Source organism: Macrobrachium rosenbergii, chromosome 42, assembly GCF_040412425.1.
Source record: "Macrobrachium rosenbergii isolate ZJJX-2024 chromosome 42, ASM4041242v1, whole genome shotgun sequence".
In the NCBI taxonomy this organism is placed as follows: Eukaryota; Metazoa; Arthropoda; class Malacostraca; order Decapoda; family Palaemonidae; genus Macrobrachium; species Macrobrachium rosenbergii.
In genome coordinates this window covers 37,009,273-37,036,889 of record NC_089782.1, presented here as the reverse complement: position 1 = coordinate 37,036,889, position 27,617 = coordinate 37,009,273, and the positions used below count along the sequence as shown (strand labels likewise).

The 27,617-nt window shown below is 36.3% G+C and overlaps 2 protein-coding genes across 13 annotated transcripts in view; one reads left to right on the top strand and one right to left on the bottom strand.

Moving 5' to 3' along the window:
• coro (protein coronin) overlaps positions 1-4,683 on the top strand; it is a 61,596-nt gene extending 56,913 nt beyond the window's left edge. For 9 of the 12 annotated variants that reach the window (XM_067086141.1, XM_067086134.1, XM_067086135.1 and 6 more), the window contains one exon: positions 1,288-4,683. In XM_067086141.1, coding sequence (XP_066942242.1) covers positions 1,288-1,353 — 66 coding nt within the window. In that variant the 3' untranslated portion in view covers positions 1,354-4,683. The remainder of the gene's footprint in view (positions 1-1,287) is intronic. The other 3 variants (XM_067086143.1, XM_067086142.1, XM_067086138.1) reach the window with 2 other exon arrangements.
• Positions 4,684-8,783: 4,100 nt separating this feature from the next.
• Positions 8,784-25,291, bottom strand: tos (Exonuclease tos). The gene is made up of 11 exons (XM_067086131.1): positions 24,927-25,291; positions 22,791-22,910; positions 22,233-22,387; positions 21,894-22,000; positions 20,086-20,301; positions 19,045-19,332; positions 16,116-16,311; positions 13,733-14,111; positions 10,793-11,489; positions 10,567-10,682; positions 8,784-9,327 (listed from the first exon to the last, which is right to left on the bottom strand). The coding sequence occupies exons 1-11, from the start codon at positions 25,085-25,087 to the stop codon at positions 9,288-9,290; spliced, it is 2,475 nt and encodes an 824-aa protein (XP_066942232.1). The 5' UTR covers positions 25,088-25,291; the 3' UTR covers positions 8,784-9,287.
• Between the last annotated feature and the right edge of the window lie 2,326 nt (positions 25,292-27,617).

Below are 27,617 nucleotides of genomic sequence, written 5' to 3'. Positions count from 1 at the left end.
CTAAGTGCACAAAGGATTGGCTATAAGTGGTCCCTCAAACTCAACCAACTGGCACTCATCATAATGAAAATGGCCAAGTCGGAAAAGAAGCATACTGGACTTTCACAGCTCCAGTTTTTTTATTCATCCACTGTTAAAGAGATATTGAGATTTGTATGGAAGGTGGTGCACTATGGACAAGTGGCTTATGCTTGTTGCATTCCTTCAAGGAAAATTTCCTTGGGCCTACATGTCAACAGTTTCATAGCCATCAGAATTAATGGGTGCAAGTTCAACCTTTACAATTTCCAACTGGCCTCTCAAGTCCTTTCCACTTAAATCAATATAGATTGCAAGTGGTGAGCCACCCTCATCTTTGCATCGTGAACCCATAGTTTTCTATTATGAATAATTACATCTCTTTGCTAGGTAACACAGTGAATGATATGCATATATAAAATGAGAGGTTTCTACTTGTGGAACATATTGCTCTGAAATTTGTATTTTAGTTTAGTAATCTCCTTTCTTTAGTGAACTGAAAGTCTAGATTATTACAGGGATGGATTTTTTGGAGTTAAGGGAGAGTTGGGAAGTTTTGCCTTGTTTACTTAACCACACATGTTTTGGCTAGTTAATTTGTCTTTAGTGTGATGAAATATATTGCATGCACAATGCATCAAATGCTTTATGTAATTGTATATCATTGTCTTATGCATTAATTTTCCAAGACTATAAAGCAATAAAAATGAAAAAATAAAAGATTTTCACTGTACTAGTACCAGTTCCTAACTATCCTATACTAGCCAAAATATTTATACTTCACCTGGAAAGTTATAACAGGTACTCTCTTGAAATTATGACTTTCCAAAATATTTTCATTGATGTGTTTGCTCTTTCCATAACATGATATAAAGATCCTTGTTTTTTTTATTTTCTTTTCATTTCAAGGTGTTTAGCATTACTTTAGTTTGTCATTTAAACAGTTCAAGCTTTTATTGACATTTTATATATTTTCTTAGATTTTATTTATGCATTAGATTTTATTTAAATATAGTGAAAGCCTTTTTTTTAATGTCTGCCCATTTAGATAAGCTTTTCTTTTATATATTGTAAAGTCTTAAACTAACAGCTCTCATGTATATAATAATTTGCTTTCTTGCTTTTCTATTGAAATTTAATATCTAACATTTTATGTACTTCAATATTATTTCAGTACTATACTTAATTTTCTTATTTTTTCTCTGGCTTAGATTTATATTTAGAATTGTTTATTTAACATAGCCAACTAACTAAGCCCTATTTTGCCAGGCCCCAAGTTCCCACGCAGCAAATACGGTCAACAACAATTGTGATATGGCCCCAGATGAGGTGTAAATTCCAAAGGAGGCCATACCTGAGCCCCAGTAAGACAAGGAGTTGTTGATGTCTGTTGTGTTTGCGTACACACTCTCACACCATGTTGCGTCCTGTGCTTCACGTCAGTCAGGGATACCACAAGAAGAGCCACTGTTGCTGAAGCTGTTTACAGTAGTCCATGCAGTTACTCATTATCCAGATGTTTATGATGAAATAGTGGACTTTATTCTTGCAGTGTTCTGTGAAGTGAAGATTGATTGTGATGCATCAGTTGTATAGTCCTTACGAAACCAATAAGTCAGAAAACTAATGTGTACTGTATTTGTAAATATTCTGAGGGGCTCCCTTTCAAGAGTCCTTCCATCGCTCACTAGTGACTACCAGCTGACTCAACCCAGTCATAGTCATGTGTACAGTAATTAATGTACAGGCCTGCTACTAGTTGTAAATGTTTGTTCTTCTACTCTGCTGGTGGGAAAACACAAAGTAGAATGAGGTTTATGTGCCTTGCCAATGATTGTCAAGTTCATCATTGCTTTTAGGATGCATGGGACCTTCCTTACCATTTACCTTAATACATTGTACAGTAGTAACTTAACCCTATGTAAACATTTGTTACATCCTCCAGCCCAAACTGTAATATACTTTATTTGGTTAAGACGAATCAGATTCGTACTTCATTCCTTGACCAAAACTTTAGGAAACCATTGGTGTTTGGAAAACACTTGTACAAAACTTTCTATGCCTGTAATTGATTATTTTAATAATAGAAAGGTTTCTTGAAAAGTAGATAGAATATTTATTTGCCCAGTTGTTCAGAATAACAACCTACAAAACTGAGATGTACAGGCAAGGGTGAAGTCTCTGGCTGCTTCATTGATTTTTTTTTTCTTTTGGCTCGGTGTAGTTCCTATGCAGAGTGTCCGCTTGTTATTAACACCCATAAGAGGTTGATTATAGCTTTATCCCCACATAATTGTTAGGTTGATACTTTCATCAGGTCATTTGTTATAGATTGTAGCTGTAACGTCCTTTTTGGCCCACATATTGAATTTTATAGTGTAGTACAGAAATGTAGTTAAAAAATTTGAAAACCAAACAAGTCTTGTGGCCAATTGGGGTTAAGACTTGGATCTCATGTATTCTAACTTACTCTAAATTAGGGCCTGATTTTTTTGACTTCTCCTTTGTAAATGGGTATGATTTTATGCCTATGAATATTTGGTGATTTCATCTTATTTATTAATACCTGTTATGTTGAACTAATGTTGCCCAGCAAACTGTTGGAAATATGAGGCAGAGACATGGTGGACTTTGCAACCAATCCCACATCGGAGATATCTTCTCTGATGGCTATGTCATTACCACTTGTTAAATATGGTGCTATTTATGAAAATTTTAATTTTGAAGAATTACAGGTTTGAGAGTTCTTGAGTTTTTATTCATGTTGTAATTTATATCCAAATGCCATGTCTCTGACTGTTGTCTTGTGTCTTATTGTGTTCCTTCTGAGGTTTCCCTGTTACACTGGTCAGGTACCACTTGCAACACCTTCAGGAAGTGGCTTGTAGTACAAGTGGTAAGGGTTAGTGAAGCATCTAGTAATTAATTTTAAAGTTTACTTAACCCATATTAATGAATATTATTTTGTCAAAATGAGCTGTTAACGGAATTTTTTGTGTTGGTAATTGAAATTTCTTGTTGGATAATTTTCAACCACATGGCTTCATTTACTTTTCACCATAACCAATGTTATAAGGGTTCTCAACTGACTTTGCTTTAGCCTTCTGAATAATGAAAATATTCTCTACCTATTTGGACAAGGAAATGCTTTTTTATTCTTGGATAAATAATGCAGAAAATGTATGGGAATTGTCTTCTCTGTTTTTTAAACCAAAGCTTTTGTTTTTCAGTTTTGAGTTGAGCTCCTGCTAATTGTCAATTTTTAAAACCCATTTTGTTAAGATTAATTGAATAGGCATTATGTTCTTGCTAACTCAAATTAGTGACCTTTGCTAATGTCTGTTAGTAAGGAGTGGGGTTAGGAATGACCATTAGCCATGCTTATGATGTGATTTTGTGAAAGTAATCTCCTTACGAGTCTGTTAATGGAGTCATCTACTAATGACCTTACTACTCCCATCTCCACTGTCTTGTTTTGTCAGTCTTTTTCTGTTTATTGTTTTTACCAATGTTTCACAAAGAGATGATATAGAATTCCATCACAAATAGTTTGTGTGGACTTTTATGTATAGAATTAGGTATAAATATTGTAAAGTTGTAAAAATGATATATGTACAGACAATTATTCAACTCTTTTATTTTTTGAAAATGGAGCAAATTTGTGTTTGTTAGGATAGATTGGCAAAGGGAGCGAGGAATCGCCTCTAACACTGCAAGTAGAGAATGTTTTGGAAAGTGTTCAAGGTTAAGAAAGTGAAGGGGGAGTAAAGACTGAAAATTCTGCTTTGGTATGCCTTTTCATGTGGTTCATGGCTAGCGGCAGAATTACAGGTTTAATTTGTATGTTGTCCTTTTTTTTTTTTTATATATTGAGTTATTGTGCGATGTCTGGCATTTAGGAAAAGTGGTGCTATGCTGTAATTGCAAATTTGAGCCAATTTATGTATGTGTACTACTAGGTAATGTGCTGTATGTTTTTGGCTCCCAAATCTTTGTGCCTTAGCTCAAGCTCAGGGCATGTTTTAATGCCCTGCTGCTTTATACCCCACACCTTACATTTTGCTGCAACTGTTTTAAGAATATGTATGTGCCATTGATTACGCTCCTTGTAACATGTTCATCATACCAGAAGTAAAGTCTTTTATTGTGATTACATAAGAATGCTATACCAATACCAATTATATATGTATATATTATATATAAATATATAATGTATATGGGTATACATGATAGAATTTACAGTGATGTGTAGATTCCATGGGTAATAAACTTTAACTTGGAGCTGGCAAACAGGTTGAAGATGAGATTTATGAAGATTGTGGAATTGTTTTTTACACTAGTGAAAATAAAATTTCTGCATATTTAAGAGTTCTTCTAAGGTTTTAAGTTAAATTATTTGAAAAATTCATTTTGAAATCAATTTTTCTACATGTTTGCTAGTTAATTTTATAGTTACCTGAATAATCAGTCACAAAAGCCTCTTGGAGACAGTTCATTTTAATCTTGGGAATCAGTTTGATTCACAGACTGTGTGATACTGCTTGTCGACTTGGTCAGACTACAGTGGCCGTATCTGCACACGTCTGAAAAGGCTAGCATACTTCTGTACTTAATGCACAAATTTTGTAATTGTATTGAAAATAAAATAGGAATTTTTTTAGATAATGCTGTGTTATTTAGTAATCGGTGAATCCCATGTAAGGGCTCTTGGTCTTAAGAAACCACTAATCAGTGAACCAACTCACACAGGATGGGAACACTTTTTCCCAACACTAGGGACACTAAAATGTGGGCCATTGTCAGATTACACCGAGGAGCTGCAAGGATGCCCCTCCAAACCCTCAAGTACACTGAGGCATATAAAGTCTACTAAAAATATCCACAATTATGCAGGCACAAGTAATGGGTAAACAGTTTCTTAAATACTTACTAAGGAGTAAAGATGATGTCAAAAACCTTGAACTAGAGTAAATGTTAAAGTCATTACAGTAAATAAAAAAGGAAATAAAAAATATACAGTAAATAAAATTGAGAAAACAGAAAACAGAACTGAAGATTACCCATTACTGAGAAACTAGCAAGAGAAACTCCCATATAAAAAAATTCAATTACTGAAAATTTAAACTTGCAATAATTCCATGCTTGTACATACTTTAATTTAAACTTATCCAGAGAATGGAAATGAATATTGGAAATTGCTCAATAATACAAAGGAAAACTTAGACGTAACATTTGAGGATGCTAAAATTTTCAAGTAAGATTTCTAAATCACTAGAATGGAAATGAATAACGGAAATTGCTCAATAATACAAAGGAAAACTTTACTAGATGTAACATTTGGGATGCTAAAATTTTAAAGTCAGATTTCTAAATCACTACAAAGCCCTATAAGAAAATTTGTAAAGTAAATGAATATACAGTACATCACCTCAAATGCAAAATACTGCCAATCCTGGAAGAACAACTCTGCATTATGTCTGCACACAGAGTTGTATGGAAGCAAGATGTCTAGAAGGATGACCAAGTATAGTATGGCCATACACAATTGGATTCTTTGTCCATAGGCCATACACAATTGGATTCTGTCTATCACGACTGAACAAGCTGGTGCAACAACTGGAGAGCTGTTTACTTTGAAGCAAGGTTTATTTCACAGATTAATGGGTTCAGACCAAACTGACATATCAATCAATCTCTGGGGGAATTAAGGTCCAGACATAACTGATTAGTTAATAATTCACTATATACAAGATGCCAGACACTTTCTGAACATGTCTTCTATACATCTACAAAAAATGCAATTTCACTTAAAAATTAGCCCTACCTATTCATTACTTGTGCATGCCCCAACCAATTGGAAATACTGTATGTCTTGAGTTCACTAAAACCACCCAAAAAAAGCAGCATCTTGGACTAACATATACAATATAAAGGGGACATATGACAAAATACATTTTTACACCACAGACCCCCTAATTTCAGAACTAACACTGCACTTTTATCCTTTTAGGTATGAATAATCAGCCAAGCTTGATTACAATCTAGAAAAAGCCTACACATTTCTATGAATTATACAGTGGCCCTATTAAACACAGGGAATATTATTAATGCACACAATCCAGGACATAGTTATAAATGATTTGTTTAACCAGACCTCTGAATCCAGGACATAAACAAATAATCAGAATCAATTGTTGATTGCACAATTAATTATTCTATAAGTATTGCAAACACAATTGATCCCTTCTTGATTATGAAAACCTGTAAACAACAGGACCCAACTTCACCACACAAGTAGAACTCTGGTAAGCATATAAAATTAATTGCAAAGGAAATCCCACCATCTGAAAGACTATGACACCATATTGGTACCATTAGTGTGATTACTAACTTAAACCATACTGGTACCATTAGTCTGATTATTAACTTTATCCCAAATATTCTATAAATCTATTCCATCAACTTCACCGCAAACCACCATGGTCGTCAGATAAGAATGCAGTAATACCTCAGCAAACAGATGGCTCACGTAATGGACAATTTGGTTAACTGATGTGTATTAAATGGTTAATTGATGTGTATTAAAAGTCTGCTTTATTAATGGACATTTTCTTGGTTTGAGGAAGGACGAAGATGACCAGCTAGAAGTTACGTATACCTTAGTTTTACCAGACCACCGAGCTGAATAACAGCTCTCCTAGGGCTGGCCCGAAGGATTAGACTTATTTAACGTGGCTAAGAACCAATTGGTTACTTAGCAACGGGACCTGCAGCTTATTGTGGAATCCGAACCTCATTATAGCGAGAAATTAATTTCTATCACCAGAAATAAATTCCTCTAACTCTTCACTAGCCGGGCGGAGAGGCGAACTCGGTCCCAGTGAGTTGCCAGGCCACAACTCTACCGACTCGCCCAACGAAGAGCTTTGTGAACATGTATGGGATTGAAAGCATCACAAGTGAGCGGTTCCCAGCTTAAACAAAGGGAAAGGTTCAGTCTAAGCATGAGTCTTGCTCAGTATATGTCTCTGCTAAACTTTGCTGGAGTGCTTTTGTTTTAACCGAGTAATAAGTACAGTACCACTCTTGTGCTGCACATACGTCACCAAGGCTCATAAGATGGCTAGAGATGACAGCAAGGCAAAGAGAGAAAAACTCTTACAGAGGGTAGCCAAACAATTCCTACTATGATAAACATGGTGCTAAGGGAGTGAAATATATTATGAAACAAAGGTCTCAGGCAACCAAAGAGGCTGAGAAATTTGTATTAATTTGGATACATGAAAAGCAGTTACTGTGGCCATTTTACGATAAAAGGCAAGAAAACTTTATGCTGATCTCTTGAAAACTACCCCTAGAACAAGTGTTGCTACAAACAGCACAGAGAGAGTTCTAAGCAAGTCATTGGTAGTTTTAGCATTTCAAGAAGAGAAGTGGCATAAGAAATGTGCGGAAGCATGGGGATGCTCCTAGTGCTAACAACAGTGCTGCTGAAAAACTATGTAAAAGAGCTCCAGCACCTAGTAGTGTTCAGCTGTGACGGAAAAGGCCTGTATTGGAAGAAAATGCTAAACAGGACTTCTATCACCCAAGAGGAGATCCCACTGCCAGGCCACAAGCCAACGAAGGACAGGTTGATTCTTTTGCTCTGTGGGAATATACAAGGCAGTACCTATATCCAAAGCCTTTGCCTGTCTGTCAGAAACCCCCAAGGGTTTTCAACAAAAATAATGTAATTTTTTATGGCGTGGATGAATGAAATACCTCGGAGAAAAAATTGCCTCTGAAAGCCCTAATGCTCTTGCTTCCCTCCAGGCTTGGAGACCAGGTTGCTGCAGGATTTTAAATTTATAACATCCAGCTCATGGGCCACCAGGTTATTTTTAACTTTTAAGAAACTCCACACCAAAGCACTATTCCAAAAGTGCCTTGAAGTTACCTCTGATGCAGAGCTGACCCTTGGAGAGTTTGGAAAGAACCATTTCAACATCCCCCACTACATAAGCTTTATAGACAAATTCTGGCAGGAAGTCTTTTACAGAACCTTGAATTCTGCTCGGGGGAAATTGTGGCCGAATGCTGTAATGGAAAGTGACTTCGAAGGCTTGAGCCTGAAATTGTTGTGGAAGATATCATATCCTTGGGCAAGTCCATGGGCTTCTGGAGGTCACTGATGATGATGATGTGGAATTAGTGGTGGAGCACACACAAGAGCTGCAGGACCTTCAGAGGGAGCGAGAATAAACAACAGCCGAGGAATTTTCTTCTTGTTAAATTAAGAGCTAAAGTGCTTTTATTTGTTGTATTTTTGGAAGTCTGGAATGGACTAATTCCCATTATTTCTATTGGGAAAAATTTGCTCAGTTAAAGGACAGCCTCCTAGAATAGATCAAGTCCATTAAGCAAAGTATGACTGCACCAACAGGGGACATCATGTCACCAAAAATAAGCAATGCAACGAAATAATTTAATAAACCTTTTAATCACTGCAAAAATTAGTACCTGCAAGACTTTTCTAGCCTGTTAACCCTTGAAACTCTCCTGACACCAAATAACGTCATGCAAATTTCATCCCTTGACATTCCAGTATCATCTGTAGAAAATAAAAAACTTAATATTTATTTTGACATCAGGTAGCAATGGGATGATGTCTGTAGTAGTGAGGGATGATAAAAAGGTGCTTAATATATTGCAACTGAATGTCATGAGATACTCAAGTATCTAAGGAACTTAAAAATACGAAATTCAGGTCCATAGACTAGGCAGTGCTTTGTATATTTATTAACACTGTAGACTTCAATACAATTACCATATTTCATGTTAAAGTATCTAAAAATAAAAAAAAAATTATATGCCAATGACCAGTTTGTATAATGGTCAGTCAAGATAAAATTCTTACAACTGTGCACAAGGTACAAAGTATCAAAAGTAATGTCTATAGAAGTCTAAGATATCCTGAAAGGTTTAAAATAAAGAATACTTAAAATACTTTTTCATCCATTACAGTTTTCAGCCCAATTTTCTATAATCAAAATAACTTGAATACACATTTTGTACTATTTATATTATAACATTTGTGTAAGAATAGTTATTCACATAAGAAGATGTCACCCACTCTATAAATATCTTTTTATTAACAAGTTGAAATAAAAAGCATACACACCATTCTGGCTCAAATACTAATATAAAAATATATTTCACTTACTTTCAAAAGTTGCATGGAATTACCTGAATATAAACTAGGCATTCAGTCTTATTAAAAACTGCTCTTACAATGACGGTCTTGAAGATAAAAGTTTGGTTGTATCTCTGAAACAGAAAAATGAGAAACAGTTAGGAAAAATAGCCCACTGACAACCAGATATAAAAAAATCAATGATGAATATGGCATGATAGCCTCAAGAAAAAAAAAATATCATTGCTGATGTTTAAGGTACAGCAAAGTTCCTGTTATCCAGACGCTTGTGCAGATGGCTCAAACCAAAGCGAGATGGAGCCAGTCACGAAAAAACATAATTTGCATATAAAGTACCCACACTGTACCAAATGTAGCAATCAGTGACTGGGTTAAGTGTTGATAACATGAAATAGAGAACCACCAGCAAAGCAAGCCCTTCACAACTGAGAACAATGATCATGTACTTACTCAAATCCTGCTGTGGAAGACACAAAAGTTGATCCCCTTCTTGACAGACACACACCAGTAATGATACTAAAGGCATCAAGGATAAGAATATAGTGGAAATGTGAGAGTAAGACTGCCCAAAGGCTGTGAGTACAATGCACAGACATGATCTGGGATAGCACTGCTGTGATACTTGGTGATGAAACGCGTACATCTGAGTGTTTTAACTACATTCTTCTTCCTTGTTTACAGTAATGTTTACCATAGTGGTCTTTGAATGATGGCTCTCATTTTAAACTCTGTCATCAGTCAACTGTGTTTTAGGAACTATTAATGTTGACTTCTGGCAAAGATCTAAAGTGAGTTCAATATGTTTGTTGCATCAAATTTACTTAAACTGAGCATAAGTCCATTAATGGAGCAGATTTTTCATTGGAAAAAACGTCCTTCAACCAATTTACCTGCTAACCAAGACGTCGGTTAACTGCAACACAACAGTAGTATAATTCTTGGGCCTCGTATCCATACTCTAGTGTAGGAAACTTGTATGAGCAAACTTATTGCAACTATGGAATCGAACAGAATATTTACAATTTAGGCTGAATGAAAAATACTAGGACCTATGAGGTCATTCAGTGCTGAAAGGAAAATTGAGAGTAAAAGGTTACAAAGGTTTAACAGGAGGAAAGCCTCACAGTTGCACTATAAAATAATTGTCAGAAGAGGGTGGAAAGTAAGAAGGAAGTGAGAGAATATGAATGGAGGTACAGTAAAAGGAATGAAAGGGGTTACAGCTAGGGGCCAAAGGGAAGATGCAAAGAACCTTAAGTAATGCCTACAGTGCACCACGCGTGAGGTGCACTGACGGCACTACCTGCCACAGGGTATTGCAGCTAAATACATCTACGATACTATATACTTACTTCTTAAAAGCAAACATATCTCTGAGATTCCTCTGCTTAGCATCTGGTTGTTTCTGAGCCTTGCCCCTTGGTTTGGAGAGACCCAAGGGCCTTGACTTTACTGAAGACGTCCGACTCTGAAACAAAAGTAAAACATCCAAAGAAATAAAATGTAAGTACTGCCATAAATATATTATCAGTGACTGGAAACCACATATAAAACATCAAAATTAACTCAACAACATACCAAAGGACTTGTTAGCTTAACATGCGATGCCTTCTTATCGTCTCCTTGTGCATTCCATTTCTCTTCTTTGCCTTGTGAGTTTTGAGAAGAATCTGGAGTGCAGGAAGGGGTCAATTCAAATGAATCATTATCTATGGATCCAATGTTACTTGCTATGGAAACCTCCGAGAGACAGCTCTTTTGAGAAAGGGTCGTGGATTCTAATGGATCCACAACAACAGGCATATATTCATTTTCTTTCCTTGAAACAGGTGTACATGGAACACTTTGTGAAGTCACAACGGGCTTGAAAGAATTTCTTGCCGCTGGGCTGCTGCTAATCTCTGTCTTATTACCTTTATACGAAAACATGTCCGACAGTTTTCCCCACTTAAATGTCTTTTCAGGTTTGGGAGTCATTGAATTTGTCTGTACAGGGGACAATGGTGCTTTTGTATAACATTCAGTATCATTAGTTTTGCTTTTGTTTTGCTCCTTAGCAGCCTCACATTCTACATTCTCTGTAGTTTTATTATCAGAGTTTACACACTCTACTCTGTCATTTTTATTACATTTATTTTCATCAGAAATCTCATCAATTTGCACTGCACTAGGACAACCTTCATTATTACAAGTTACAGATGATTCTTGAACAGATGCATCCAATGGTTCCTCTTTAGCAGCAACTGATTTTGATGGCAGGGATGATGAAAAGTATCTGTGAACAAAAGCATAAAAAAGGATTATTAACTTTTACACATGAAATATCCGGTAATTTAAGGACCGGTAATTTAAGGAATAAAACTTCAGCTATGGACACACACAATAATAAAAGATCATAAAGGCACATCAGATTTTCATTTTAGGTTCTTACTAAACACAGCCTTCTTCATGACTAACATTTTACCATGATGAAGCCAAGTATTGTTGAAGATGGTAAGTTGAACTGAATGATGAAATTCGTGCTGTAAAGCCAAGCATTTTGGAGATCTTAGCCAATCAGTGCTTTCAAGCAAGCAGGAATATCTATACAAGATAAAAAATTCATTGCTTGTCCAAGGGAATGGAAATTATCACACAATAATTCAACATCTTGTTACCGATCACTCTTCTGGTTAAACTGTTAATCAACACACATTTTAATTTTGCTTTTGAGCGTAGTGCAAGTTCTCAATGACAAAATAACGACACCAAAGGGTGCAAAAGTGTAATAACCTTCTATAAGAAGAAAAATGTTGGAAGGAGGTTGCAAGTTTTTAGGAATTTTTGGTCAATGGCCTGGCACTGGAACAGCTAGGTTATTCAGTACCCTTTTGAGAATGGTTTAGATATAAAACTGTGATAAAATATTACTGACACTAACAATAAGTCAAAATAGTTAAATATCATAAAAACTTTTGATATCTTTGTTTGATAGTGTAGCAGCAGTTTGTCTTCAAAGGAATTACCCTTATGGCCCTGCCAAGGACACCATAAGAAAAATCAACTGATTTCAAATACTCTCATGGCTGGTCATGGTCAACACAGTCCCTGTTGACACAGTGATGAAGTATAAAAGGACTCAAGGCTGGAGGGCTCTCTCCCCTGCCTACATCAATTACCTGAGGTCTTTCCAATTCCCCTTTTCATAGAGATGTACCAACAGTATGCAAGTCTGCCATGTTTACCATTACTCTTAGGTCTGCCATTGCAATAACACCAAATTATTGGCTCTTAAGTCTTTGATTTAACTCTAGTAGGAGGTGGCATTTGTCAGCAATCCATTTATGTGCTCAGTGTAACTACTGACCCCCTGTTAAGGCAGATGGCATCCTCAACCAAATGAAGGTTGGGTGACCCCTCCTTCCAAGTGACTGACAACCTACTTCCACATTTACAATTGGACCTGTTTGCCATGAGAGAACCATCCACTTCCAGTGTGTGTGTGTGTGTGTGTCCAAACATGGACACTCAGGCAAGAGCAAGAGATGAGATGCATTCCTGCAAGACTGGAACAAATGGGGGCAATCTAACTACTCTCTCCATTGTCCCAGATTTTTGAAGTTGAACAGGCTGTTAATCTTTAATGGAACCACCTTCCCAGTGGCCTAAAATTGGCCCGGCAGTCACTGCTTTGTGCTGCTAAAACATAAGGTGAGTAAATCAACTTCACTGCCATCCATGGTTCTATCCCAGACAGTAAGAGACAAAGTTGTCTACGAATCTCTCTTAATGAGACATGCCCTTCACGGGTGAATTCTAGTCTAAAGTGAAAATTATGCATCTATCATTGCTAGGTACCTGGTGCATAACTACAGCCCTCATCTATCTGGCAATAACAGTCCATATGGGAGGGAAAATACTGAGAGACACTCCATTGCTGCTTCAGTTGCTGCTAAAACTAGTGCATGTGGCACTGTCCATGAGGGTGAAACTGGGGAAAAACCCCTCAGGTGCAGTTGCATTATGAAGTAATAATCAAGAAAGGATGGACAACAAGATGGGAGACATCTGATGAAATAGGATAAAATATAACGTGGTTGAAATAATGATGAGAAAGAGAGGAAGCATATAGAGAAATTTAGATTTGAACCAAAAGAGAGATTCCTGGGTCATCAAGAGTGCACTGATCACTTTCACCTCGCTTAAGCTTCTATACATGACAGATAAAGTCATCTGGAAATGTGTGATAATTATCCACATGAAAGGAATTAGAAACTGTATAAGAAAGAAAAAATCATCAGCTTTATGTGAACATTTCTTGCGCTTCAGTGCATGAGTATTTAAAATACATCATAAATGTTCAAAATTTGCTTCATAAGTCAAATTTTAAACATCTGTCCTAGGGGTTTGACTCAAATTTTAAACATCTGCCCTAAGGGGTTTGACATCATAAAAACCAACTAATGATTCTGTATCAGATTTACAACTTTTTATGTATAAAACAAGTAAGCTTTAAGAATATTAAGAAAAATTACTAACCTGCTTTGAACAATGGTATTTGGATCAACAACTGTTTTCCTAATATTGCTAAATTTTTTCAAAGCACTAAACTGGCTCACTGTTTGAGAGCTTTTCTTGGGCAACTGCGCTTTGGCAAAAGGGTTCTTGGATTTCTGCACTTCTGGCTCTTTTTGTTCACCCTCCTCAGGGGATATTTCGCTGGTATTCTCTTCAGCATCAAGAGCATCAGAGAGCAGATCCAAGGCATCACCACTAGCATCCTCCTCCTCTTCCTCTTCATCCATACTTTGTGAAGGCTGATCTCCTTTGGAATCCAAAGGAAGTTTCATCTTCTTTTCCCCAACTCCATACATACTCTGAAGATCTCCCTCTGTTATTTCAGTTGGAAAATCTTCCTCTGAAAAAGTAAGAGAAATCTGTTCAATCAGTGGACTTAAGACGCACACAAAATGTACTGTGACCTTGCAAAAAGCATACAATTTAGTTTTCAGTTTCAGAACTTTTCTGAGCACAAATAAAAATACTTAAAGCAAATACAAATGAAAAAATGCTATACAATTAATGATCCATGTACATCTACAGTGGTGGTGGGGAGGGGGTGAGTACTCAGCATTCCTTTACAGTAATGTTTAGTATAATGCATATGTGTTGCAACTTCAACTAGGTGTGTTATCTCATGTGCCACTTTTAATTGCCTTGCACTGGGTGGCAACTGTATGAACCACACGACAACCTCTGTACCTCAATCATTCATATTCTTGGCCTGCATTTCCTTGCTTGAGAGTATCCTCCAAGCAAATTTTCCTTTCACATGCAAGGACATATCCATTAACCATTAGGGAATAGACAGAAATTTATTCATGAGTTCATTTGTCCCCTTACATCAATCCATACACTTGAGACAAAAATTTTATATCTAAAAGTTATGAAAATTAAATTAAAGTGATTAATTGTTAAGAAAACAAATGTACCTGAACATTTAAATGCAAAAAGTAGTTAAATTCTCTTAGAAGCAATAAATCACAAAAATTATATTTCATAGAATTTGTTCATTACAACCCATTAATCATAACATGCCTTATTGTGTAGAACTTATCCTTGTCAAACCAGCTAAATCATGAAGAAAATGTACCAACTCCATCCAACCAGACCCCTCCCACTGCTCTGTATCAATACTAATTTGGTTGTGAAATTTATCAAGACTAATTCAGTGGTGAAATTATGTAGCAATCACATCTCAGCAGCACTCTCCAAGAACATTTTTGTGTCAACAGTGGCAACCCAATTTAAAAGGCTTCAACTTAGATTGCATTAATTAGCTGACCCATCCAAGTCCAGTAAACATTAAAATATTTATACTAAATGAGATAATACACCTAGTAAGCTAGAAGTATCGGCAGAAGGAATGAACATGTCAAAGTTGATGACCTTTTGTATTTAGCAGAATGAACCGCTATGTACACTAAAATCATTGGATGGTAGAATAGAATAGAATATAGAATTAAGGCCAAAGGCCAAGCGCTGGGACCTATGAGGTCATTCAGTGCTGAAGGGGAAACTGAGAGTAGAAAGGTTTTACAGGTGTTACAGGAGGCAAACCTTGCAGTGGCACAATTAATCAATTGTTACGAGAGGGTGGAAAGATGAAAGAAGAATATGAACGGGGGTACAGTAAAAGGAATGAAGGGGGTTGCAGCTAGGGGTTGAAGGGAAGCTGCAAAGAACCTTAAGTAATGCCCACAGGGCACCACATGAGGTGCACTGACGGCATTAACCCCCTACGGGGATCGCTGGTTGGTGGAACAAACATACAGGTGTGGAGATTGGGGAGCCTCCCCAGAATCACTGCACTCACAGGTAAGTAATGACATCTGCAAATTACCATTCCGGTTCAGCCTGTTGGGGTTCCAGAGGCACAGGACTGCCCAGTTCCATCAGATCCCCTGAGGGACAAGCTGAGTCCTCTCTCAGGAGAGAAATGCACGAGTCTGCTCCACTACCCATTCACAGCATGATGGCACACGATCAGTATCAGCCATACCAGTCAATATACCCTGGGCAGTGATGACCCTTGCACAGAATGGGGTTCCAAGCTGTGGTCACATGTCCTTTATAGCTCCATGTTCAGCAAAAGCCAAACTAGTAGAGGCCAAGGGAAAATATGTACTATTATGCAATAGGGATAAGTTCCACACAGAATAAGGTATCATGATTACTGGGTTTGTATCTTTTTTCTTTTAATTTTTATATATACCTTAATTTTCCATTAACCTCTGAAACAAGTAACATAAACCTCATATCACTTGTTACTTGTGAGAGTACCTTCCTACTAGCAATATGCAAAGTCCAAATATTGAAAAATGGCAAGCTCTTACACACAAGATTATGGGTGACACTTTACCTGTCATTCTCTTTCTCTTGACAGCAGCTGTCGGCACAACAACCTCCTTTCCTTTAGTTACTTCTCGATCAGTTACACAGAGATTAGGGATTGGTGGCTGAGACTTCCTTGGAGTGAAATCTTTCTTCCACATACTGGGATGGGTGGGGCATATATTACCCTTTTTATCCCATCCAGAGGATTTCATCTCAGGTGGCTGAAAATAGAAATATTCTGAACTACCATTGTAAATTTCATATTTCTGCTGACTTCATGGTGAAGTACAACAAAGTTGTATGTTATTTTGTAATATGCAGGACTCATGAAAAAAACCTATGGAGTCCCTTACGGTACTTACTTATGAAAACCCTACTGCTATTTAAAAACTAAATCACCTTTGCATTAAAACCACACAAGTCAATGAAAACTGTAAAGGAATGCATCCAATCCCACAAATCAGGTTAACTTGAAATCTGCTCCTTCATCTCTTCAGTTCTATCCACACACTATCTGAACTCTTGCCAGGGCTAAGTCTTTATCTTTTTCCAAGACCTGCCGGGCCTTATTTCAAATCTTTTTTTCTGACTAACTGTCCCTCAAACACTTTCATTACTTGTCAGAACCATCTCAACCTTCAAGATCTCTTCCATTTTGTAGCTAATGAACACAACGTCTCTCTGCCACTTCATTATTTGCCATATAAAGATTTAGCTAAAATTACTGCACGGTGCAAATTATGGGAGATGAAAAACTTTAATACAACTGGAAAGCAAGACTGTTAAGAGGTGCAGGGCACTGGATTGCTCCACTTCGATTTTTTTAACTGACAGTGTTAACTTAAACTACATTTTATTCATAAGAAATTTTAGGTGTCTTCCTGATGGTAAAGTATAAATCTTCTTCGACTGCACATAAATTCAGTACAATATACTGAAAAAGTTTTTCAAGACTTGGAAACCTGTCTATCCTTACAAATTGTTTTAATTCTGTTATTTTTCCATGTTTTAATATTGCTCCCTAATAATCAACACATCAATAGTCTCTGGTACTATTCAAGCCATTTGGTCATAATGTGCATTATACATCAGCTAGGAAACTTTCATGCTATTCCAATTGGTTCTTAGCCACGTAAAATTAGTCTAATCCTTCGGGCCAGCCCTAAGAGAGCTGTTAATCAGCTCAGTGGTCTGGTTAAACTAAGGTATACTTTTCTTTTTTTTCAATAATCAAACATAAACAACTATCATTATTACTTCATACTTGAACCAGACCAGTCAGTTACCATTCAAAATTCTCTTAGGTCTAGTGGATGGCTGTACTAATTTCATCAAGAACCTTGCATAAAAACACCTGGCATAGCAAATTTTTAGCAATAATATCCCAAGGGTACTAATTCAACATTGCAATGACAAGCAATAAAACACCCATTTCAATATTTTTAAAAACAAATTATCAAATATATGGCTCAGCTCGACTCTAATTCAAAATAGAAGTCTTAAAATCAGCACTAGATTATTCAAAACTTACCTACGTACATAGAAACATTTGAAAGTGGGTGCAAAACCACTGAGATTTCTACACTGTGAACAGGTAACCTTACAAGGTGCAGTAAAGACAAAAGCAAGCAACTGACAAACTTACAAGTTTACTGATCAAGGGACATCCATAATTTTTGAGCCAATTAATCTAAGAAATGAATGAAACAAAACAGATCTGTATATTTTACTACTGGATAGAAGAGGGGAAGAATTTACAGGGAGGGCATGACTAACATGGTTAAAATATGAAGAATCTATTAAAAATCCACTAAAATTCGGTAAGAACTAGGTTTAACAGTCAGGAGAGCAGTTTGGCACAGATGGTGGGCGAGAAAGTCAGACTAAATGGGACTTGAAGCAGAACTTTTTACAAGAAGCTAGGTCATCCAAACTAGCAAAATAAAATCATGCCATGTAAATTTTGCTTTCTTCATCGTATGGTCTTTGAAGAAAGGTCAGCCCTCAAATAGTCACGGAGGCTGGGCAAGATTGATACACATGGAAGATCTAAAACAACCAACATATGGCACATGGAAGAAAGGAAACAATAACAGTTTCTACTTCGTGAACAACTCTTTTCAAGTGAGTTCTGACTATTGTCCTAATTTTCTTGAACGGCTGTTCAAGCCCCTTGTAAATGATCTACAACAAAATGAAATTTTCAAACAAATTCAGATGATGAACTATATTCATATGGAACAAGTTCACAGAGGCCATTAACTTGAAGTTCAAGCTTCCAAAGATTATGGAGTTCATTTGAAAGAAGTGACAGAAGGTAACAGGAAATACAGAAAGACAAGATCACTTATTATATATATGAAAAAATAAATGAACAAATTAATAAATAGATAAAAATGTAAATTAATAAAATACAAGGATTCATCTAGTAGTAATACATTGCAACTTTGCTTGAACTTTTGAGATTCCAACTGCACAACATCCTCAGGGATGTGTAGTAATTGGTAAAAAAGAAATCTAACCAAGATTTTCCTAAGATCATTGGGGTAGGTGAGAAACATAAGGATTTCCCTCACTACCTGATATTCCAAAGTTATTGATTGTCTGATACAAACCCAAGATCAATACAAGACCTGTATTGAAAATGCACTCCATTTGATCAATATATTTCTGCAACCATTTTACAACCTAAAAGGCACATCCAAAGTTCTATTGTACTCTGTAAACTTTACCTTGGTGATATCTTGTAATTTTCTAATATACAGAGAAGAAATCAGACCATAAAATAAAAACCCAGTACAGTATTCTGCAATGCTCTCATGACAAAACACATCTTAAAGTTGCATTTTCTATATATAACATCCATTTTGAAAAGCCATCATGCTCTCCACACAGTTTAGAATAAGGCCAGCAGTTTTTACTCATATCCAGATAAATAGCAATTATACACTAACCTGATAAAATTCAGGGTCAAAATTATCCACAGTCTCTCCTGTCTGAACATTAACATTTCCCAAGGCTATCTGCAAAGCCCTGTCATGGCCTATGAATTTCCCCGCGTAAGGAAAATCTTCTGGTCCCATCCCATCTGGGTAATCATTCAAAGGTTTCAGCAATCGTTCAATGGGGTCAAACACCAACTGGTACAGGAATGTGTTACGCGCCTTTATGAAGCCATCTCGGTATTCCTGAGTTACTTCTAGCTGTGGCATCTTCAAGTACGATGGAAGCTTGCACAAAACCTGAAATACCATAAAACACTAAGCACTTATGTTACGACTGAAAGCTGGAATGAAGAACTAGACAATAAATAGTCATGTAAAAGCAGGCCCTCTTATTTCAAATTGTGAAAATTTGCTCAATTCACTGCCTTTCCCACGGCAATATTTGCAATGCTCTACATACATTATGAAGTGTTAGCGTAAGTTACAAAAGTCAAAGATCAATGAATGCCTTAAATCACACCTTACTCCTAAATCCAAGTTCCCATGTTTCTTAAATGATTGGTTTACTTCACCCATTTCTTATCTCCGTAGATAAATTCAACATTATTCAGTCTGTTATGACTAACACTCCTGTCTTAGAAAATCTTTCTCCTTTTCTTATGATCTTGTTATATAATTCTGTTTTGCTTTTCTACATCTTATGTTGTTTACTAACGTATTAGCAGAAACACAGAAAAATATCATGTAAATACATCATAAAGTCAATAATAAAGGTAAATTCTAAATTACTCTGGTACAAGACAGACATAATGAGGCAATCACTCTGTAGATATGATAATAAATTTATAACAAAACTGAACAATTAAAGTACAGGAACACTATAAATTATAATTACCTGTACAAACTTAAACATGTATTTTAAATGGATAGATACTAACAGACATTAATATATAGATTAACAAGACTGAAGAAATTATGTGACTTAATTTTTGGCACCATTTACATAAAACCTCTGAATATCTACCAAAAGCACCATCCTAGTTAACTTACGTTGTGGAGATTTGGATTTGAAGTGACACTGAAGAATTTGCAGGCCTTGGCAAGGCCAATACCAGGTAAGGAAGGCAAGTAATCACAACCGGACAAGATGCAAATATTGCGAAACTTGTCAAAATCGAACTTGTCCCTTGGCACATTCATCCCCAAGTGCAACTTCTCTTGCTCTATTAAAATGCCATTCCCTTGGTAGTCCATCTTGAATAAAATCTGTAAAATTAAAGACATCAGAATTATGAAATAAAAATTAATGCAGTTCATTCCTATTGCCATGATGTCACCTAAATCCCCTGCCTAAAATACTTTTTATATGAAAACATTTTGATATAGAAATGACATAATTAGGGTACCTGAGAGAGCAAGAATAACAATGAATAATATATGGTACATAAGTTCACAGCAAACTAAATCAAATGAAAGTTCAATACAGTACTTGAGCAGACAAGAGTGTAATTATGGATTAACATCTTAACCAGTATCACAATATCATGAAACCCTATGGATACAGACATCTGTATTCTCAATGCTAATTTACAGATACAAATTAGATTTAAAGAATGGAATGGGAAACATGCTACACCATGCTGGCATAACATATTAATATCTTGTCATACCATATCTTGAGACTGGGATTATAATAGGTACTGAATAAAGCTACTCAAAGATTGAAAAATATCTAATTTAAAAGTACTGTAATTTGTATTTTTCCTGAATATACAAAGTAGAACCTTATGTACGAACATTCACCAGCATGAGTTGAAAATGGTCACTGAAGCCTAGTAACAAGATGGTTTAATTATTAGTACGCAGGTGAGCAGAGGGAGTCTCCCACTAACTTGCCATAAGCCAGCACTTTCTCTTTTGACATCAGGAAAATTATGAAATAACTTTTATGCAGGAGACTGATTAAGTTTTTGTTGCAACTTAGGGGTGATTATTAGATACAGTATTTTTAAAAGGCTCTGTGGTTGTACAACTAGCTAGCCTTTGTGAGGTCTAAAGTTTGATGCCTGATTCCCGCTCACCTACTCCACCCCACTGCAAATGGGTACTAACGATTAGCTGGGAGTCAAAGGGTCATGATAAAGGTGCTGGCCAACAATTCCATATCTGTCTATAAGGCATGTTCCCAGAACCATTCAGTGATTAGGGACTAATTTGATTTTTATTATGAAAGGGGGACAGAACTGTAGGTGCCTTGTGTGGGGTGCTGTTGGTAATACTGAAGGAACTTCGTAATAACTTTGTTCCTAAATACTTTGCTTTCTGTCTCCTACTCGCATATTCCATATTCCTCCGCTGCTATATTTTAATTGGGCTCTCCAATTTCAACTTCTTTTCACATAATACTGAAAAATATGTACAGTCTGATAAAGTACAAATTTACAAAAACTAAAATATGTAAACAGTAATTTTCACATGCAGTATTTTTAGGAAGTTAAGTCCTTGTTAAGTAAATGATGGCTAACAACCAAGTGAACTGGCAAATCCAGTGATACAAGTCTAAAATCTACAATGTTTGGCAATGCTTCATCATGAATAGTTCTGAATTTTCTTTTAAACTGCACTTTGAATGTTGACAGATCCATGTCACCTCTGATGTAAGCCAGCAGTTCATTCCATATCTAGGATCCTTTAACTAACACTATGGCAGTTTATCTCCCTGGAACAAATTAACATTTATTTTATCTCATGACAAATATGATCTAGGGTATCTGCTACTAGGGTGTTGCTCGGTGTGTGCCCATGAAACTAGTACACAAAACAAAGTACAGACATTCATTGTTTAACAATTAACTTACATTTTTGCAGCCAAACAACACCAGATCTGAATCTTCAGTGACCACCAGCTGGGCAACGCCACACACATTCAAATAAGCTAACTGAGCATCAGCTTCGTACGGAGCCACTGAAAAGAAATTTGACACCAATAGTATTGACAGTCTGCAAAATAAGTCAAACAGTATGCTGTATGTTACACACGAATAATCTTTTTTTTTAAAGCAGTTAGGATTACTATAAATTCCTTTGCTAAACTGACCATGAATCCCTAAGATTACTAGCTACAACACATTTCTTCAAGAGTATAACACAAGTGCCAAAAAGACTTTATACATTCCAACAGACCCAGTAAACCTTACCAATGATGTCAACATTCCTTGCCCTACAGGCAGCGATGACTTCAGCAGCCATCTCTGAAGTGATGTCGACACATCGTTGGAAGCACTCCTTAGCTTCCTTGACCCTTCCCTCTCTCAACAGCTCTTTCGCTCTCTTCTGGTTACGTTCTCTGTTCCTAAGTTGTTGGAGGTGAAAAAAGCAACTGATAAATTCATTTCATGACTCCAGAATATTTTTCTAAAGCAAAATGAATGTACATTATTTCCGTAAATTACCATACATTCGTTAGTTCCATAACACTACCATACATTCATTAGTTCTGTAACACTACCAGTCCATGACAAATTTTTTTAATGAAATTCACAAATCTAAAAATATTACTATACTCATTAAACAACATATTAATTTAACCACTTATGCATTTTTTCTTCACAGGCTTAACTGCACATGCATATACAGTACTGTAAACCTTACTGTAATCAACAAAAAATCCTTTAACTGCTCCTTTCAACAAAAAAAATCATTATTGATCTTGACATAAACAGAGTAAAAATTGTACATCTCCACTATCAACTTACTCTCTCCGCTTGCTTTCCGTAACAGCTTTTGACGGGAGGTGACAACCATCAAACACAAGAATGGGTTTAATGTCATTATTGAGGAACAGGTTAATCTGTTTCATCACATAGAGGATATATCTGAAAGAAAAGTTATAATTACCATGATTACCTTTTAACAAAGTAAACAGTTAAAACACAGACTGCTGTACATATCATTATACCGCACAGCTGATCCCAGACATATGAGGAGTCCATGTTCTTTAACTATCTGAGAGAGACCTCACAAAACTTAACTTCATATGAGGCTATCAGTCGAGAAACATGCCAAGCGCCATCCTGGGTCAAAGTATTTTTTAATTTAATTTGTTATATTTTAAAAATGGCACTTGGCATGTTTCTCGACTGAAATGCTCATATATTGTTACTGTTTAAAATATATATGCAAAAAATATTTGTTATATAACTTTTCTTAAATTAAGAAATGGCAGTACTGGAGTTGAATACTGAAAAATACCTCTTAGAATTTGGTATAATATATACTATACTGTCCAGCACACTGCATAAAATTGTAGATATATTAGATATATCTAAAGACAGGAGGCTTTCCATTGTGTGCATGTTGTTCCTTATTGAGTATTTGAAACTACTTGAATCTACATTTTGTTTGCATAAATTTCCACCAGTAATTCACTTTGCCCTAGCAGTGTGTAAAATTGAGCCACTTTCTACTTGGAAATTCTTGTACTGAATGGTGGCCTAAATACATTCACTGCACTTACCATCCTATGTATAGGCTAATAATTCTCTACCTGACTTTCTCTGATACATTTCCAAGTTCATTTTTTCCTTCTCTACATAATGCTAGTCATATATCTCTGTGTCTTTCAAGTGTCAACTGCTTCAAAGAAGATTTTAGAAACAAGGCACAAGAGTGAATCATATGATGACGCATATTTGTGCATGACATTATGCTTTAACCATTCAGTAAAATCAGTCGTTAGCAGACTACTACCTATGACTTTCAACAATTAATGAGAAGAGCTAAATTACAATTTCCACCATTAAAACAAAAGGGATAAATGGATCTTCGAACAATTAAACCTTGGGTTTACCTTCATGGCCATGTGGTTTATAAAAAAACAAATAAAGAAACAAAGAGAAGTTAGATTTAAGTGACTGCACTTTGGACTTTGGCATGTCTATTATCAGATCATGACATGCCCGGGCATTCTGCAACAACTGTCAAAGCTAAGGTTTGCATTGCAATTAAAACTTTATTGAAGTAACCTATCTTAGCTTACTGTTGGAACAAACTTGACCAAATTTAAAAAGACATTTCATTCAACATATCATACATACAGTGTCAGCCTAATAGGCCTAAATAAAATATCTTTAAGTATATCTAGAGGATTTCTAATTGCATAACTAAGCCTATTGCTACCAGTGACAATTAACAGCTATAAGCCTTGGAAATCTATTTGACGTTTAGGTGAGTTTTAAAGGAGTTTCTACAGGGTTCGACAGCATCTGGAAATAAGGCTTCTAGCTTGACCTGACCATGAATAGGCCTACTTAGTGTATAAGTGGTTGCAAATAATAGCTTACTTCATAAATATCAATTAAATGGAAATGAAACAGTTAAAATTAAATGAAGTTAAAACTGAATATCTGATTGTTCGAAAAATGGTCATTACAGGAAGCTGGAGTGGATTTCGAGCCTCAGCATCCACAGTAGGCCTACTACGGGGATATTATTAGGCCTATAGCAAATTTAGTGGAGAGAATTTTAAAATCTAACCAAAGAATGTTTATGGAAAATGTCGAAAAAATTTCTTATACCTATTTAGTAGGTGCTACAGTAGGCCCTACGCTGAAAAACAGGGTTAGTGATACCAACAGATTAAATAGGCCTAATTAGTTTAATTTTTTGGAATAAACAGAGAAAGATCAATTTAAAAAGGAGGCTACGCTAAGCCTACATAGTCTTACAGTAACCATGTGTACGTCTAATTTAGTGCCTGAAATTTGAATTAAACCAAATCTAAACTCTTACTTAGGCCTATGGTCGCGAGCAACATTACGTCGCGCCTAGCTCGGCCTATAGGCCTAGGTCTCAATACAAAACTCCACTTAAAAATTAATCCTTTTACAAACCCGTCAGTAGGTTCTCCTCGAACCAGCTTATCAGCGCACGAGAAGGCGCCCTTGTGAAGCCAGCAGTAGGCGTCCACGGCCGCAGTCTGCCCCTTGAAATCCCGAAGGTTGGCCGGCCGCGACGCCTTCTTCAGGAAGGGAAGTAAACCCTGAATGCCCATGGTCCCTTTTTTTTTTCTGAGGCCTTACGGGGGGAAGTAGCCTCTCGGGGTCACACGAGGAAGGTTATGTCGTCGGGATTAGTCCGTCTGAATCCATTTTTCCCAATCCGTCGGGATAGAATCGTAATCCACGTCGCGAATCGATACGTAATGCCCGCCAAAAGCTACGAGGAGCGGGTCAATAACTTATGTAAGGTTAGTAGTAGTATTAGTAGGTGGGGCTTTCCTTTGAAACGGCTCCCTTGCTCGGTTTCATCCCTCCTTTGTGTTTAATTTTTTTTTGTCTCTTAAATCATAATTCTTTTATAAATTGTTTCCTATTTTCAGGAGATCTGTGAATAAGAGTATTGCCTCTGGAACGGCTCCCTTGCTCGCTTTTATTCCTCCTTTGTTTGTGCTTAAGTTTTTTTTGTCTAAAACCATACTTCTTTTATAAATTCTCTCCTATTTTCAGATCTGTAAATAAAATAATATTAGCTATCAGTTCCTCTTTAATTTCCTGATGTGGCTGCTGCACAAAAATGTATCTGTTTCACATTATATGCTGGGAGGTAGGGTAAGTTGTTGTTCGACAACTTATATAAAATCAATCAAGTGTCAATTAGGTTTCGCCGGTCGAACCTTTCGCTATGTAACGGCACCTCAATTCCTGGTGCGATGCTCTTCTGATTTACTGCGGTTTATCTTTTATATTGGTTCTTTTTTTCTGCTTGTGATGCATGTTGTCTTTTCTTTGATATTATTTCTTTTATTCTCCTTATGGACATATTATTGGCCTGCAATATCTTCAGTAAATGTAAAGGATTGGTTGATTGATTTATAGATTTTAGGCGCGCATGCCAAGCACTGGGGCAACTAAGGCCATTCAGCGCTGAAACGGAAATTGACAGTAAAAGGTTTGAAAGGCGTAACAGGAGGAAAACCTCAAAGCAGTTGCATTATGAATCAATTGTTAGGAGAGGCTGGGGAGTAAGATGGAAGGAGAAACTGAACGGAGGTACAGTAAAAGGAATGAAAGCAGTTGCAGCTAGGGTGCCGAAGGGAAACTGCAAAGACCCTTAAGTAATGCCTACATTGCACCGCATGAGGTGCACTGACGGCACTACCTCTCTACGGAGAAAAAATAAACGTAAGGGAGACGACCGCACTAAGATATAATTTATTGATACAGTTTTTTAAACTGAAGAGTATATAAAAAAAGGGTGTTTATAATACAGTACAGGTAAGATAATTTGTGAAATTCGCCGTCTTGTATTTATATTATTTTTTACTTGCATCCCCCAAGGCGCTGATAACTAAAACACGGCGAACCTGCGGAGCTTCTGCCGTGTTTAGTACCAGCCTGTCGGGGACGAACGTAAAAACAAAAACATAATAGCCGTAAATTCCTCATTATCTCGGTAGATTTCTCAGATTACCTCACCTGTATTGCATTATATACACCCTATTATATATATAGTTCCACATACACACATATATACAATGCATATATTTTAGCCAAAGAATTATAAATGATAGCTTTGTGAAGTCTCCTTTACATTTACCATATCTCCATTAAACATAGACGTCTGCTTTTGTCAGCTTAAAGGAGTTGCTGTATTTCAAATATATCCATAAAAGAGGGGTTTCAACCTCAAATCTTTTCCGGTTTTGACCTTTATGTTTTGGGAGTCGAAGAATTGTCGACGTTTGGACGAGCCCAGAGTTTATTACCCCATAGAGGTTCGTAATGAAGAAGACCCTTGTAATCATTTTCTATTTATTTGTGGGAAAAAGGACAGGAAGAAAACAGGTACTGTACAACTTTCGTTTATTGTAAAAATGCAGCGTTTGGGTCGCTGGGGACAAAGCCGCAGCAATAAATATTGGAATAAATTAAGAGATAAATAGTGTACATGTACGAAGAACTTGGCAACGTCAGAACAAAATGACAACACAAATAAATATGGAGACTTTGACTCTGAAAAAAGTCCCATTATAAAAAAAAAAAAAAAAAAAAACCGCCAGGTCCCAGTACTGAAACGCGAGAAGACAAATCACAATTTGTATGAGTCTTCCTATTTTGCAACTCAGCTTTCACTTCTGGCATTCAAAATGTTAACGAGTAAAATAACGAATCTTTGTAATGCTCTAAAGTCTAAAGAGCTCAGTGAGCAGTTTTATCAGCATCTTGGAAATATCAACAATAACAACAATATGTCAAACCACGCGAACGGACTCAGTTAACTAGAAAAACAAAAGAAAACAACAGAGATAACGAGGTATAACACAGAACTATATAATAGAAAAGATTCAACGATAGTTCAGTGTGGATCGAGGTATGTATAGTAAAATACGAAAAAGAGACAAAAGAAAACAAAGAAATGTATTATTGTACATGTGAATAAATAAATAAATAGATAAATAAATAAACACTAACCTACAGAAAGATATAGGCCTAATCTGTCTACCTCATCACACTACATGACGAATATATGCCTCTTTAAATGTCATCTGATAACAGTTGTAGCCCAGAGATCTGCGCTAAGAA

Excerpts from the sequence above, each read along its gene's own strand:
- tos (XM_067086131.1), bottom strand. The coding sequence starts at position 25,087 with ATGGGCATTCAGGGTTTACTTCCCTTCCTGAAGAAGGCGTCGCGGCCG. Across the intron at positions 16,312-19,044 it reads TTGACCCTGAATTTTATCAG|CCACCTGAGATGAAATCCTC; the intron begins GTTAGTGTATAA and ends TTCTATTTTCAG. Across the intron at positions 14,112-16,115 it reads CAAGAGAAAGAGAATGACAG|AGGAAGATTTTCCAACTGAA; the intron begins GTAAAGTGTCAC and ends TTACTTTTTCAG.